Source organism: Octodon degus, unplaced genomic scaffold (genome assembly GCF_000260255.1).
Source record: "Octodon degus isolate 3935 unplaced genomic scaffold, OctDeg1.0 scaffold00136, whole genome shotgun sequence".
Taxonomy (NCBI): Eukaryota; Metazoa; Chordata; class Mammalia; order Rodentia; family Octodontidae; genus Octodon; species Octodon degus.
Window position 1 is genome coordinate 1,816,440 of NW_004524712.1, and position 12,478 is coordinate 1,828,917.

Below are 12,478 nucleotides of genomic sequence, written 5' to 3' on the forward strand. Positions count from 1 at the left end.
ATGGAATAGCCCTAGGGCATTCCAGCTCAACTTTTTCAGCTGGCGTCTCTGAATTTTCTTTTTCTTTTTCTTTTTTTTTTAAATGTATTTGGTACAGGGTCTCACTATGTAGATTAGATTCATGATTCTCCTGTTTTCAGCCTCCCAAGAGCTGGGATTACAGGAGCACACCACCACGCCCAGTGTCAATCTCAGTCTCAGAGCACACCGGGGGCAGGGCTGGCACCACATGCTGGGAATTGAACCCTGGCCACTGCTCTCTGCCTGAACAGGCACTTTAATCTGCTGAGCTCTTTGGCCGGCCCTTCTGAACCTTTTTATACACTTCCCATAGTCTATTCCCAAAGGCTTTTGAACCACCTAGTCAGGCATAATCAGAGTGGCAACCCCACTCCTGGTACCAAATTCTGCCTTAGTTTTCTCTTTGCTGTGACAAAATACCTGACACCCCAATTTAAAAGAGGAAAGGTCTGTTAAGCTCACAGTTTATGGACATTTCAATCTGTATTCAGCAAAGCAGAGTGGCATAGCTGGACGGCAACAGTTCATGGTGGTGAACAATAGTAAAAGCAACAAGAGCAAAATGGGGGAGCAAGGCTATTTTCCTCCCTTACGTTGTACACAGGTTATCTACCCTAGACTGAGTCCTCTGCATCCTAGGGGGTAGACAGCTGAGGGCTAGTCCTAGGGTGCAGAATTGCTGAGTTACTTAGTTAAATTTCTAAACATCTCAAGTTGATACAATCAGTCCTTATAGACAAGATGCTATTTTTTTGGCTTTCTGATTTCAGTGTGGTAGGAAGAGTAAAGAATACATAATCAAGTCAGAATTATTTATGTTCCTATTCCCTCTGTAAGAATATTTGGTCTTAATAAGAGGATATGAGGGTATTGTAGCTGGACATATCTAAGAATGTTTGTTTCTACTTACCAGTAAAAATAGTTTGATTTTATGCCATAATCTTTTTTTATAACATTTTTATATATCATTTCTAATGTAGGGTGATGGATTGGAGTTCAAGAGACACTTTCTGAAGATTAAAGGGAGGCTGAGTGACGTTGTGAGCAGCCAGAAGGTTTGGCTTCCTGCCTCGTGATCTCGTAGCCCTCAGGATTCCTGGTGAATGTGGTGCTGCTGCATTGGCATTGTTCTTCCTAGAGAAGATTATCCTATTCTGCAAACTGCAAACAATAGTTGCTGAAGAATTCTGTATCCAAACATCTTCCAATTCTTTGTATGTTTTGGATACAAATAATACCTGTATCTTAATTGTAAGTAATACTTTGGGAAAGGGGTATTTTTTCATCTGTGTCATGTCTAAAGTTGAAATCCATCTGGTAGAAGCTAGGTTTAGGGTACATGTGTTCAGTAGCTTTAATACTAACATAATATCTCATTCTTACCAAAACATGCTTCATCCAGAAAGTATGTATTTCTTCCACATTGATTTAATTATAAAGATGGGCTAGCAAGGCTTCATTGCTGTGACTTTTGGATAGTAGACTTGTCAGTCTGGGAAGTGAGGCTAGCTTCAAAAAATGTAACCCCAACATTTGTACTTATATTTTGAAAAGGGTCCGACCAGTTATATAAATCTGTTGTTGAGTTATAATGATTAATTAAAATTGCAATTGGTTTTTTTTTTTTTTTCTTGTATAGCTCCTAAAATATAAAATAATGTTTGGTCGTGGAAAAACTTGAGCATATATTCTACTGCTTGACTAATAACTAAAATTATTGTTGCACATCTTAAATATTTTCTATATTATTCTCTACTTTCACAGCCATATTTTAATTTTTCACTACAGAAATAAAGTCTATTTTGAAAGTGATTTAACTCTGTGAACTTATTGGTGACCAAAGTTTTAGGTCCTGTGGAATAAAAGGGGAGGGAAGAAGAAAGCTAACTGTTGAATATGTCTGATTCCTACTATAATACGTCTCAGTGTAGGTCTTTATTTATTTATTTATTTATTTATGGAACCGGGGATTGAACTCAGGGCCTTGCACTTGCCAGAGAAGCGCTTATTCCACTGAGCCATCTCCCTGGCCCCAATGTAGGTCTTTAGTGTAGGTCTTTTTAAGTTTATTCTGAGTTCATTGAACTTCATTTGTTTGGAGATTGATGGCTTTCCTCAAGCTGGGAATATTTCAGCCACTGTTTTTTGGTTTTTTTTTTAATAATCCTTGTCCTTTGGTTCTTTAGAGTTTCCAAAATACACATATTGGTCTGCTCAGTGGCATCCTCTATGTCCCTTAGGCTATCCACGTTTTGTTTTCTTTTGGTAGTACTGTGGATTGAGCCTCACACATGCTAAATAAGCATTCTACAACTGAGAGACATCCCCAGCTTGTCTTTACTTTTCTTTCTTTTGTATTCCTTAGTTCATTTATTTTATTTTATTTTATTTATTTTTTTTTTTAAGATGTGCACTTTTATTGAACTGGTCTCAAGTCAGTGTACAGGTAAGCCCTGGCTGCCTCCACACCTCAACTCACTCCCAGGGAGACCAAAAGCCTTCATACATCAAGTTGGGGGACAAAAGGGGTGCCATGATGGCTGACCATTCAAAATAAAACAAAATAAAAAAGTATTAAGGCGGGGCCAGGGAGATGGCTCAGTGGAATAAGCGCTTCCCTGGCAAGCGCAAGGGCCTAAATTCAATCCCTGGTTCCGCAGTTCATTTATTTTAAATGACTTGTTTCTCAGGATTCTACACAGAGGATCATAGCTGGCTTGTACAGTGTTTGCTCAGCATGTTTGAGGTGCTGGGTTCAATTCCAAGTACTACACATAAAACATCCAATTCAGTGGAGGTTGGAAAAAAGCCCTAGCTGACCCTGCATCTAGATGGATGGAAAAGAAATCTGTCTGTAATATTTGTTCTTTAGCCGTGAGACATTTATTTTAAAAAAGGAAATCTGGAATGTCAAGGTTGGGGGTAAGGGAGACAGGTAGAGAAAATTGGGTAGGGCCATGAATAGGAGAGGAATCTATTTGAGCATCTCATCTAACATTCAGGCAGAGGCCAGTATTCTTAGTTGTTGAAGCTTGGTATAAATTGAATCAAGTAGCACGGAGGGGGCCTTCTGCCTGGGTCAGTCAGTCTTCTAGACCTTGTTGCAGAAAGGTGTATTTCGGCAGCATATGATTTGCATCCTTGTGCCATGGGAAATGAGGTTCATAGAGGGGCACTTGTTCTCACACCCCTGAACCATGAATTGGAGCTTTCCACCTGAAAGAGGAAGGACATGTTGGAGTTAGCAGAAGGCTTGCCTCTCTTATCTTTATCCATGGTCCCCAGTGTCCCCAGGCAGGGAGGGCTAAGACCTCCATGTACACATTCTGCTCTCTCTTCCTTGCTGTCTGTCTCTGGGACTTTCATCCCATCAGTTGACCATGTCTCTCTTACTGCTTCAGTTTTCCTCTCTACTGGCTTTTTTTTTTTTTTTTTTTAGCTTTATTATAAGTATGCTCAAGTTCTCCCAAAGTTGAAAATAGTTTCTCTTCTATCACTCTCCTGCTACTGTCCTTACCCCACACACTTCTCTGGAGAGCTGGCTGTCCTCACTTGACCTTCCTTCTGCCTGAGACACTCCAGACCATGAGTCTACTGAAGTTCCCCTCTCAAAGGGTTCTGCTCTTCAGATTCTGCAGCTTTTTCCTAGGACCCCAATCTCTGTGAGGATGTAATCCTCAGGACTTTCTCTTCCCTCCCTCCCTCCTTCCCTCCCTCCCTCCCTCCTTCCCTCCCTCCATCTTTCCCTTTCTTTTTGAGACAGGGTCTCACTATGTAGTCTAGACTGGCCATGAACCCACTGTGTAGCCAGGGGCAGCCTTAAACTCACAGTGCTCTTCCTATCTCGGCCTCCCAAGTGCTCAGCCCCTTTTTACTTCTTGATGCTGTTCTCTCTGGACAGCCTTCCCTACTGCTCCCCTGGTTCTATTTATCTCTGCTTTCCCATGTAGAATTCTCACAATTCAAGCAAACCGATGTCACCTCCATTGAGGTATATTGAGGAAATCTAAAATTTACTCTTCCCCAATTGAAGTTCATTTCCATCCTCCTCACTTGGGACTTGCTTTCTGAACATATCCCTTATACAGTTTCCATGTCAACTCTCAGAACCTCTGTGATCTCTCATTTCTCCCTTTGCCCTTTCTAATCAGTCACAAAGGCCCATCAGTTCTGCTCTTGCAACACGTTTTTATACTGTCATTGCCATTCATCAAACATTCAAGGGACCTTTACTGTGTGCGGGGAACTAAGCTAGCACCAGAGGATATTAAGATTAACACCACCCAGATCCTCAGGTCAAGCCCTCGGAGCTATTGCACTTTCAGTTCCCTTTCCGTTAACAAGGAAAAATCCTCTTTGTGAAAATTAGATGAGAAAACGTACTTTAAAGTGTGTCTCAGTATCTGATATATGAGTGGGAGTTAAAGAAATATTATTTGTGTTAACTTTTTCAAGTTACTCCCTTTCTCAGAATTCCTACATTTTTCTTAATTTATTTGGTACAGCACTGGGGAGGCTGAGACAGGAGGATCAGTGAGACACAGACAGAGACACACACAAACAGACAAGGTCTCACTGCAGTTCAGGCTGGCCTTGAACTCATGTAGCCCAGACTGGCCTTTAATTCATGGTGATCCTTCTGCCTCAGCCTCCCAAGTACACAGTCCATATTTGGTAGTATGTGTCTTTAGTTTGTTGAGTGATGGTGGAATGGAGGATGCATGTACACATGTACAAATAGGATAATGGTGTTTCTAGTGAGGGACCAAACAAACCAGAATTCATGGGATGGAAGTAATGAAGTTTCTTTATTTTGGGGAGCAAGGCAGAGAGGGCAGAGAGATGCAGGAGCACATAGACTGGTTTGGCAACCTGTGAATAGATTTATAGTCATTTATTTATTTAGTACTTACTGAATATCTGTCCTACCATATCTGAACATTGTACTAGGCCTGAGAATATGTAGCCATGAATAAAATAGACCTTGGGTTGAGTTTACTCTATGTCTTAGTGGCTTAAGGAACAACTCACCATCTCTTTACTAGGAAGAGACAGCCATATCCCTGCCTCCTTTTCTATCAAGTTTTAGGTCTGTTGGGAAAGGCCTGTACCCTGCTGATTAGTATCTGGGATTCCACTCTGAAGCCTTGGAAGGAAGTTATTTTTCTTACCCAGTTTTTTTGATCCTTCCTCTTAGCCTCTGTCCCCTCAGCTGCCCCCTATTAGTACTTAAATTGCCTGATGCACTGTCATTGTCATACCTTCGAAGATCTTCTTCAACATGCACTGCTGGGAATTCTCAGTGGTGCACGTTCCCTCTCCACGAAGACATTTTCCTTGATCATTCATGTAAGCGCATGTGTGGCAATTTAGTATTTTGCCTGCAAATTTAAGATGAGACTGATAAAATTCCTTTATGGGCCAGGCGTGCATATGTGAGTGAGACATCTGGGTGGAATGAGGGACAGTAAAGCCTGGCGATTCTTCATTGTTCCCTTGACACTTGTAATTAGTTGCTGTTCTGTATATCTCATTCCATAGGAACAAAGTGTCACGTGCCTGGCTGCCTTTACTACTCTGCCATACTCTCAACCCACAGAGAGCAAGCATTTGGAGTCAAATTGGCTGATACCTAAGCTTTATTAAAATGCTTTACTTTGCAAATGGAATCATTCTCCATTTTCGAATTGACTTTATTGAAGGTCAATTCAATAAAGCATTTTATTTGTTGATAGCATTTTCTTTAAATATCCATGTTACCACTTACATTATTTCTGTTAATCCCCTGGTTCAGGAAGCACAAAGGAGTGGGTCAGGGGAGAATATGATCTAAGTTTCAATCCAAGGTTTTCCTACTTTCTAGCCATGTGATTGACATTGGGTATATTACTTTTGGCCAATTTTTATCTCATCTGAAGAATAATAATTCTTAAGCAGTGGGGTGAAGTATGAAGTATTAAATATTGCTGATAGTCACTTGAGACTTCAAACTTTGAATACTAGTTCTCTTGCTTAAACCACTGTTTTTAAGAGCCACAGAAGTGCAGCTATCCTGGGGAAGCACTGCATGAATTGTATTTCATGTTAGCCTTGAGAATTCTGTACTTCCTATGAACTCTGCCAGGGGAGCTGTGAGCTTTTGTACTCGTAATTTCTTATAGTTCATGAAATTGGAGGAGCTAGTGGCATTTTGTGTTTGTGTTATTTTCTTACACCTGCATTGTCCAAATTATATAGCATATAGGCCCCATAAAAGGTAGAACATAATTCTTTGTATTATTATGAAGAGGCCTAGAGAGTCTTTGGGATAGTTATTTCTAAAGTGTTAATGAGTCTTCCTACTCTTTCCCTAAAATTGGGTTTTCCTGAGGTGTTTCCCACTTCTCACATGAAACCAGTGTGGCTCACCTGAGGATATATTTGGAAGTGGTGTGCTTGAAGGCTGTTCGTTGGAAGCATGTTCATCTAGAGCCTGTTCACCTGCAGCCTTTTCACCAGAAGGCTTTTCGCCTGAAGTCTCTTCACCTGAGGCATGTTCACCTGAAGTCTCTTCACCTGAAGTCTCTTCACCTGAGGTGTGTTCACTAGAATTCTCTTCACCTGACACGTGTTCGCCTGAAGTGTCTTCACCTGATGTGTGTTCTTCTGAAGTCTCATCACTTGAAGCATGTTCACCTGAAGTCTCTTCCTCTGAGGTGTGCTCACCTGAAGTTTCTGCACCTGAGTCGTGTTCATCTGAAGTCTCTTTGCCTGAGGCATGTTCTCCTGAAGTCTCATCACTTGAAGCCTGTTCACCTGAAGTCTCTTCCTCTGAGGCGTGTTCACCTGAAGTTTCTCCACCTGAGTCGTGTTCACCTGAAGTCTCTTCCCCTGAGGCATGTTCACCTGAAGTCTCTTCACCTGTGGCATGTTCGTTCGAAGTGTGTTCATTTGCAGCATGTTTACCCACAGTGTGTTCATCAGCACTATGCTCATCTGCAGCATGCTCCCTTGAACTGTGCTCACTGGAACTATGCTCAGTCAAAACATTCTTCCCTGAAGAGGTCTCATATAAAGCTTCAACATCTGAAGGGTTTACAGGTGAAAGGTACTCATCTGAAAGTTGCTGAATTGAACCTTGATGATCCATGGAGGCAAAAGGTGCATCAGGCTGACCTGATGCTCCTGGCATGGAGAAGAAAAACAAGAGATAATAAAGATGAGAGAATGGGGCAAAGACTACTACAGAGTGAGACAAATGGGGACCCCCTCCCCAGGTTTCCTGTGGGTCTAGAACAGGTACTTGATGGTAGTGCACATATTGGAGGAAGTCAATTACTCCAAGAGACCATGGAGGCTAGAGCTGTTTAGTGAAAGATACAGTTCACTTCTGGGATTGAAGGGAAGAATTTTAAATACAGGGCGATATTTTAACTATACAGGGAGATACATTCATATACCAAAAGTATCTGAAGGGAAATCAATGTACCTCTTTGACAAAGCCAACAATTAGAAATCCCATTGTCATCAAGAGTCTGCCATGAGCCCACTCACCAGTCCTTTGATAAAGTCAAGAAGGATGGAGAGAAAAGAAAGAGAGCACAAGCAAATAGTTTCCAGTAGTGAGTAATTGCAACCTAAGTTGAGGGTGGACAGTTTTTATTTTAAATAAGTAATTGTTTAAGCTATGTACGTATGTATTTAGCAGTATTGGGGATTGAACCCAGGGCCTTCACATGAAGCTGCATCCCCAGCCATTTATTTTAAAATTTTGAGACAGGGGATTTGATAAGTTGCCCAGACAGGGCTCAAACTCACAATCCTTTTGCCTTCTCCTCCCAGAGTGCTGGGATTATAGATGTGCACCTAACCGAGGATAGAAAAGTTTAACCTTTGGAGAGAAACAAACTAGAGGATGACCCACAGGATGACCGTGAGCCCATGAAAATTACCAGAAAGGATTAAGGCCCTGTTTTGGTAAGGTCAGGTTCTTTCTCACATTCCTTAATCCACATCGGTTGGGGATTCAGATGGCAGAATTACTGTAAATTACTAGATTTAAGAATACTGGGGCCAGTCTGATCCCCTTCATCAGAGCATACCCCTTCTTAAGCTACTCAAGCTGGTATCCTTTTCTATTTTTTGTAGTTTCCTTGTCAAGAGCTGGCCTGATCTTTGTCGTACTCCTCAAATTAAAGTCTCTTACTATTTTATCTTTTAAAAATTTTTTTGTGTTTTTTGGTACTGGGAATCAAACTCAGGACCTCATGTTTGCCTCTTAGTGTTTTCTCTTACTTTCTAAGTAAAGCTTTTTCCTGTTAGAAAAATAACAACGAATTCTTAGCTTATCTTTACATATGTCTGAATGGAGATTCCCAGTGACATACCATTTACACTTTTGAGTTGTGTATTCAGTAATATAAATTCTGAAGTGCATTGTCTTGTTGCCTAGATGCTCAATCTTAGGTTTCTCTTCTGTCCACCTTACACTGGCATTTGCAAAACTAAGAGGGCCATTCTTTTCTGACTAACTTCCTCTACCTTTAACTCAGGTCCTGTTCCTTAAGTGTCTTTCATTTTAATTGAAAAAACAAAACAGACTGTTTAGTAATTAACTCTCTTTGATTATACTGAGTAGCCTACAAGCAAGGCAAGAAGACTATAAGGACTGAGTTATAAAGTCTAGCTAAAAATGGACATTACAAGATCATTCAGCTGAGGTAGTTATAAGGCTTCTGGGTACTCTAGCTTTGAAAGAATCCTATAATAGATATATAGTCAGTTACTTTCTGAAAACCTAGTTGCTAGATTTTCTTTTTTTTTTTTTTAGATTTTCTAAGTGGTGGTACATGCCTGTAATCACAGCACTTAGGAGGCTGAGGAAAGAGGATTGAAAGTTTGATGACAGCCTGGATATCTTAGACCTTGTCTCAAAAAGCCAAAAATAAAAAAGATAAGAATGATGGTATGTTCACAAAACAAAAATTTGATAAGGTTTTTATTTTTAAAACGTATGTGCTTGATTGATTCTTCAGGAGTTAAAACAATTTTTCTTTTTTTTTTCCTGTATTTCGGACAAGGTGTACAGGGTCTCACTATGTAGATCAGACTCGTAGTGATTCTCCTGTTTTCAGCCTCCCAAGTGCTGGGATTACAGGTGCGTGCTACCACGCCCAGTCTTAATAGCCATCTCAGGATGCCCCATGAGCAGGGCCGGCATGGCATGCAGGGGATAAAGCAGTTTTTAATAAATATTTCTGATATAGAATAGAAAACAGGTTTGAATAAGCATGCTGATATCTTAGTCACTCTTATGTCTTACGATCTTGTTTTACTGTTATGTGACTGGCACATACTACCATCTAGTGGTTGTGTAGCTACATTTGTGTCCAGTGATTTTAGATTTGCGTTTTGTTTTATTTTGTTTTTGAGACAGCATCTTGCTATGTAGTTCAGGCTAGACTTGAATTCACTATGTAGTTCACACTGGTTTTGAATTTGTGGTGACCATCCTGCTAGGTGGATCCCTCTGAGGTGCTGGGGTTACAGGTGCCACCAAGCTCAGCTCAAATGTTTGAAAGTAACAAAACAAAAATCTCTGAAAGTCAACGTTTTCAAAAATTTGTCATTTCATTGACAGTTTAGCTCATCTTATAGTAGGCAGGAGGGACTAGAGTGTTTCATGATTCCCATACAGAAAATTGGATGGTTAAACACAGCCATAAAGGAGATACAAGATCTCTGGTCCATACACCTATTGTGTTATTTTTCTTAGCCCATTTCTTTGTATCTTGTCCTAGCACACTAACTGCTAAGGTTCTCTTATACTCAGTCAGTAGTAACAAATCCTCATTGGACCAGCACTGAATCAAGGCCTGTTCTCACATCTCATAGGACATCAGGTACAAATGTTGAGTGGCTGAAAGAACTAAGAGTAGGAAAGTGCCAGGCCAGTGGGCCTGACAGACTATAAAGCCATCTCTAGACGAAATCAGGTGGTTTGGGAACCCTGTCTGTTGTCTTATTCAGTTACTCCTGATTCTGAGTCAGATTGGTTTGGGTAACTGAATGGCTTCCTTCTTCAAGGGCAGAAGCACCTAAAAGGAGGCCCTTTATGCATCTATCTGGAGCCTAGACAGAAGACTCACCTTTGACAGATCCAAGCAGGTAAAGACTCATTAGTAAGATGAACGTGTTCATTGGGATTTAGAAAAAGAGAGATCTTTATGTGGGACACCCAAGAGCTGTGAAGACTGCCAACTGCTGCATCAGATAGAGCTTCTGGGGATTCTAGAACCTCATAGACAAGCATATGTCCTCACAGTGGGCACAGTGGTTTGTGTTCTGAGATCTTTATGTAGACAGGTTGGCCCTTAAGCCTATAACAAATTCCCCTGGGGAAGACTGTATTTTCTGTGTGTAGGATTTTCTGTGTGTAGGGGTTGCCTGTTCTATCTTTAAAAAATAAAAATAAAAATAAAAAAATATTAAAATACAGCCATTCTTTGTAAAAACAAAACAAAAACCATTTTTATTTTTAATTTTTTATGTATTTAATACAGGGTCTGTAGGGTCTCACTGCATAGATTGGACTCATGATTCTCTTGTTTTCAGCCTCCTAAGGGCTGGAAGTACAGGCATGTGCCACCACACCCAGTCTCAGTGTGCCTCTGGCTTGGGGCCACCACAGCTCACCAGGGATTGAACGGTGGCTGCTGTGCTCTGCCTAAGTAGGTGCTTTGGCCTGCTGAGCTATCTAGCTGCCCCGCAAAACCATTTTAAAGGCATTCTTTCCCTCTCCCTCCCTCCTCTCCCCCACATGTCCTTTTGTATCTCCCTGTCTCTCTCCCTCTCTTTCCCTCCCATCCTCTCTTTGCTCTCTCCTTCCCTCTTTCCTCCACTCCCCATTCTTTATGATATTTCTTGTTATTTGGAATTTTGTTCATGAAGTCTTTTGCCTACACCAATATCTTCCAGAGTTCTACCTATTCTGTCTTCTGGCAAACTTAGATCTTTATTTATTTATTTATTTATTTATCTTTTAATTTATAAAGAACAGAGATTTGGGGGCCTGCCCCTTAGCTCAGTTCTTTAAGTGACTGCTTCCACAAAGCTGTCAGGCTCAGGTTGCTGTGGTTTGATCCCCACAACCCAAGCCAGCTAAACCTGCCGTGAAGGCATTCGGAGCAAAAAAAAAAACAACCAAACAAAAACAAAAAAACCCCAGAGATTTTTTTTTTTTTCCAGAGATTTATTTAGCTCACACTTTTGGAGACTAGGGAGTCCAAGAGCATGGCTTCAGCATCTGCTTCACATCTGGAACACAGTAGGGGGCTTGGAGAGACAAAGCAAGTGTGCCAGCTGGGGCCTCTCTTCCTTTTCTTATAGAACTGCTACTGCCAGCATGGGGACTGCACCCTCATGGCCCCATCTAATCCTAATGCTTTCCCCTCAGGTCCCAATGCCAACACTTGCACTTTGTGGAGACACGTTTGCTAGAGTTTGAATCCTTAATGTCTCCCATGTGTTGAAAGCTTAGACCTCAGCCTGAGGCGTTATTGGGAGGCAGCAGAGCCATTAGAGCCTGGGGCCTGGTGAGGTCTTGGGTGGCATGAGGGGAGATGCTGGGATGCTAACCTCTCTCTTTGCTTCCTGACCACTGTGAAGCGAGCAGCTTTGTTCTCCCACGTGTGCTCCCTGCCATGAGGTGTTGCCTCACCACAGGCTCTGCAACTTACAAAGCCAAACAACTATGAAGTGAGAAACTTGGATCTTTAGATTGTTCCATTTTCAATTTAGTGCATAGAAAAAGATAATGGGTCTAGGGACTTCTGGGAAAATATTGGAGTGGTGAACAGCAGAGAAAGAGCCTGTCTAAGATTTGTGCCCAGACATTGGACTACAGCAATGTGAGAAAGGGAAGGAGGGAACTGTATCTCTAGGACCCAAGAAAGATCTGAAGTGAGAATTGATGCCCATGAGGAGAGCAAAGAGAGAAACTTCAACGAAGGACATGGTGGTGCTTTCTCCCTGAGCCCGGCTCACTGCATGGCAGTGGCTGCTTGAACCTGCAGATGCATGGTGGCTACACGTAACCCCAGAGATGCTCAGGGAGAAACACTCCATGGAACAGAGCAGTAGAAGCACAGACTGTAGCGCTGGTGAGTTACTGGGTTCAGATGTCTCACAGAAGAGGATGATGGGCTGAGCGCCATCTTGGAGAAGGGGCCAACTGAGCTCCAATCTCAGAGCAACTCCTGGCTCCATCTAAGTGACTCCAGGCTGAGGTCAAACCCACAGTATATACATGGATTGCTGCAGGCTAAACGGGTCTGGTTCTAGCCTCACAGCCAGAAATCAGCCTGAACTTCAGTGGAAATAAAGGTACAGGCTCACTGGGATTTTATCTACGACCCCACTGTAAGGCTACTGCTCACTTTCTGGGATTAAACAAAATAAGTGTGAACATGGTTTCTTT

At 41.7% G+C, this 12,478-nt stretch overlaps 3 protein-coding genes across 5 annotated transcripts in view; 2 read left to right on the forward strand and 1 right to left on the reverse strand.

Annotated features, from left to right (window-relative positions):
• The window catches only part of Chek1 (checkpoint kinase 1), a 37,984-nt gene extending 36,339 nt beyond the window's left edge, over positions 1 to 1,645 (forward strand). The window contains exon 13 of the mRNA XM_023701530.1: positions 1,002 to 1,645. Coding sequence (XP_023557298.1) covers positions 1,002 to 1,097 — 96 coding nt within the window. The 3' untranslated portion in view covers positions 1,098 to 1,645. The remainder of the gene's footprint in view (positions 1 to 1,001) is intronic.
• A 1,261-nt stretch (positions 1,646 to 2,906) lies between these two features.
• Positions 2,907 to 10,254, reverse strand: Acrv1 (acrosomal vesicle protein 1). Of its 3 annotated transcripts, XM_023701529.1 has the most exons (6): positions 10,149 to 10,254; positions 6,907 to 7,185; positions 6,727 to 6,756; positions 6,430 to 6,561; positions 5,283 to 5,402; positions 2,907 to 3,237 (listed from the first exon to the last, which is right to left on the reverse strand). In XM_023701529.1, exons 1-6 carry the CDS (start codon positions 10,198 to 10,200, stop codon positions 3,113 to 3,115), a joined length of 738 nt encoding a protein of 245 aa, XP_023557297.1. In that variant the 5' UTR covers positions 10,201 to 10,254; the 3' UTR covers positions 2,907 to 3,112. The 3 variants fall into 3 exon arrangements, with proteins under 3 accessions (XP_023557297.1, XP_023557296.1, XP_023557295.1); XM_023701528.1 differs by having other exon boundaries at positions 6,430 to 6,891; positions 6,922 to 7,185; XM_023701527.1 differs by having other exon boundaries at positions 6,430 to 7,185.
• A 123-nt stretch (positions 10,255 to 10,377) lies between these two features.
• Positions 10,378 to 12,478, forward strand: part of LOC111812682 (secreted seminal-vesicle Ly-6 protein 1-like) — a 17,709-nt gene continuing 15,608 nt past the window's right edge. The window contains exon 1 of the mRNA XM_023701540.1: positions 10,378 to 10,406. The gene's annotated coding sequence lies outside the window, so the exon portion shown is untranslated. The remainder of the gene's footprint in view (positions 10,407 to 12,478) is intronic.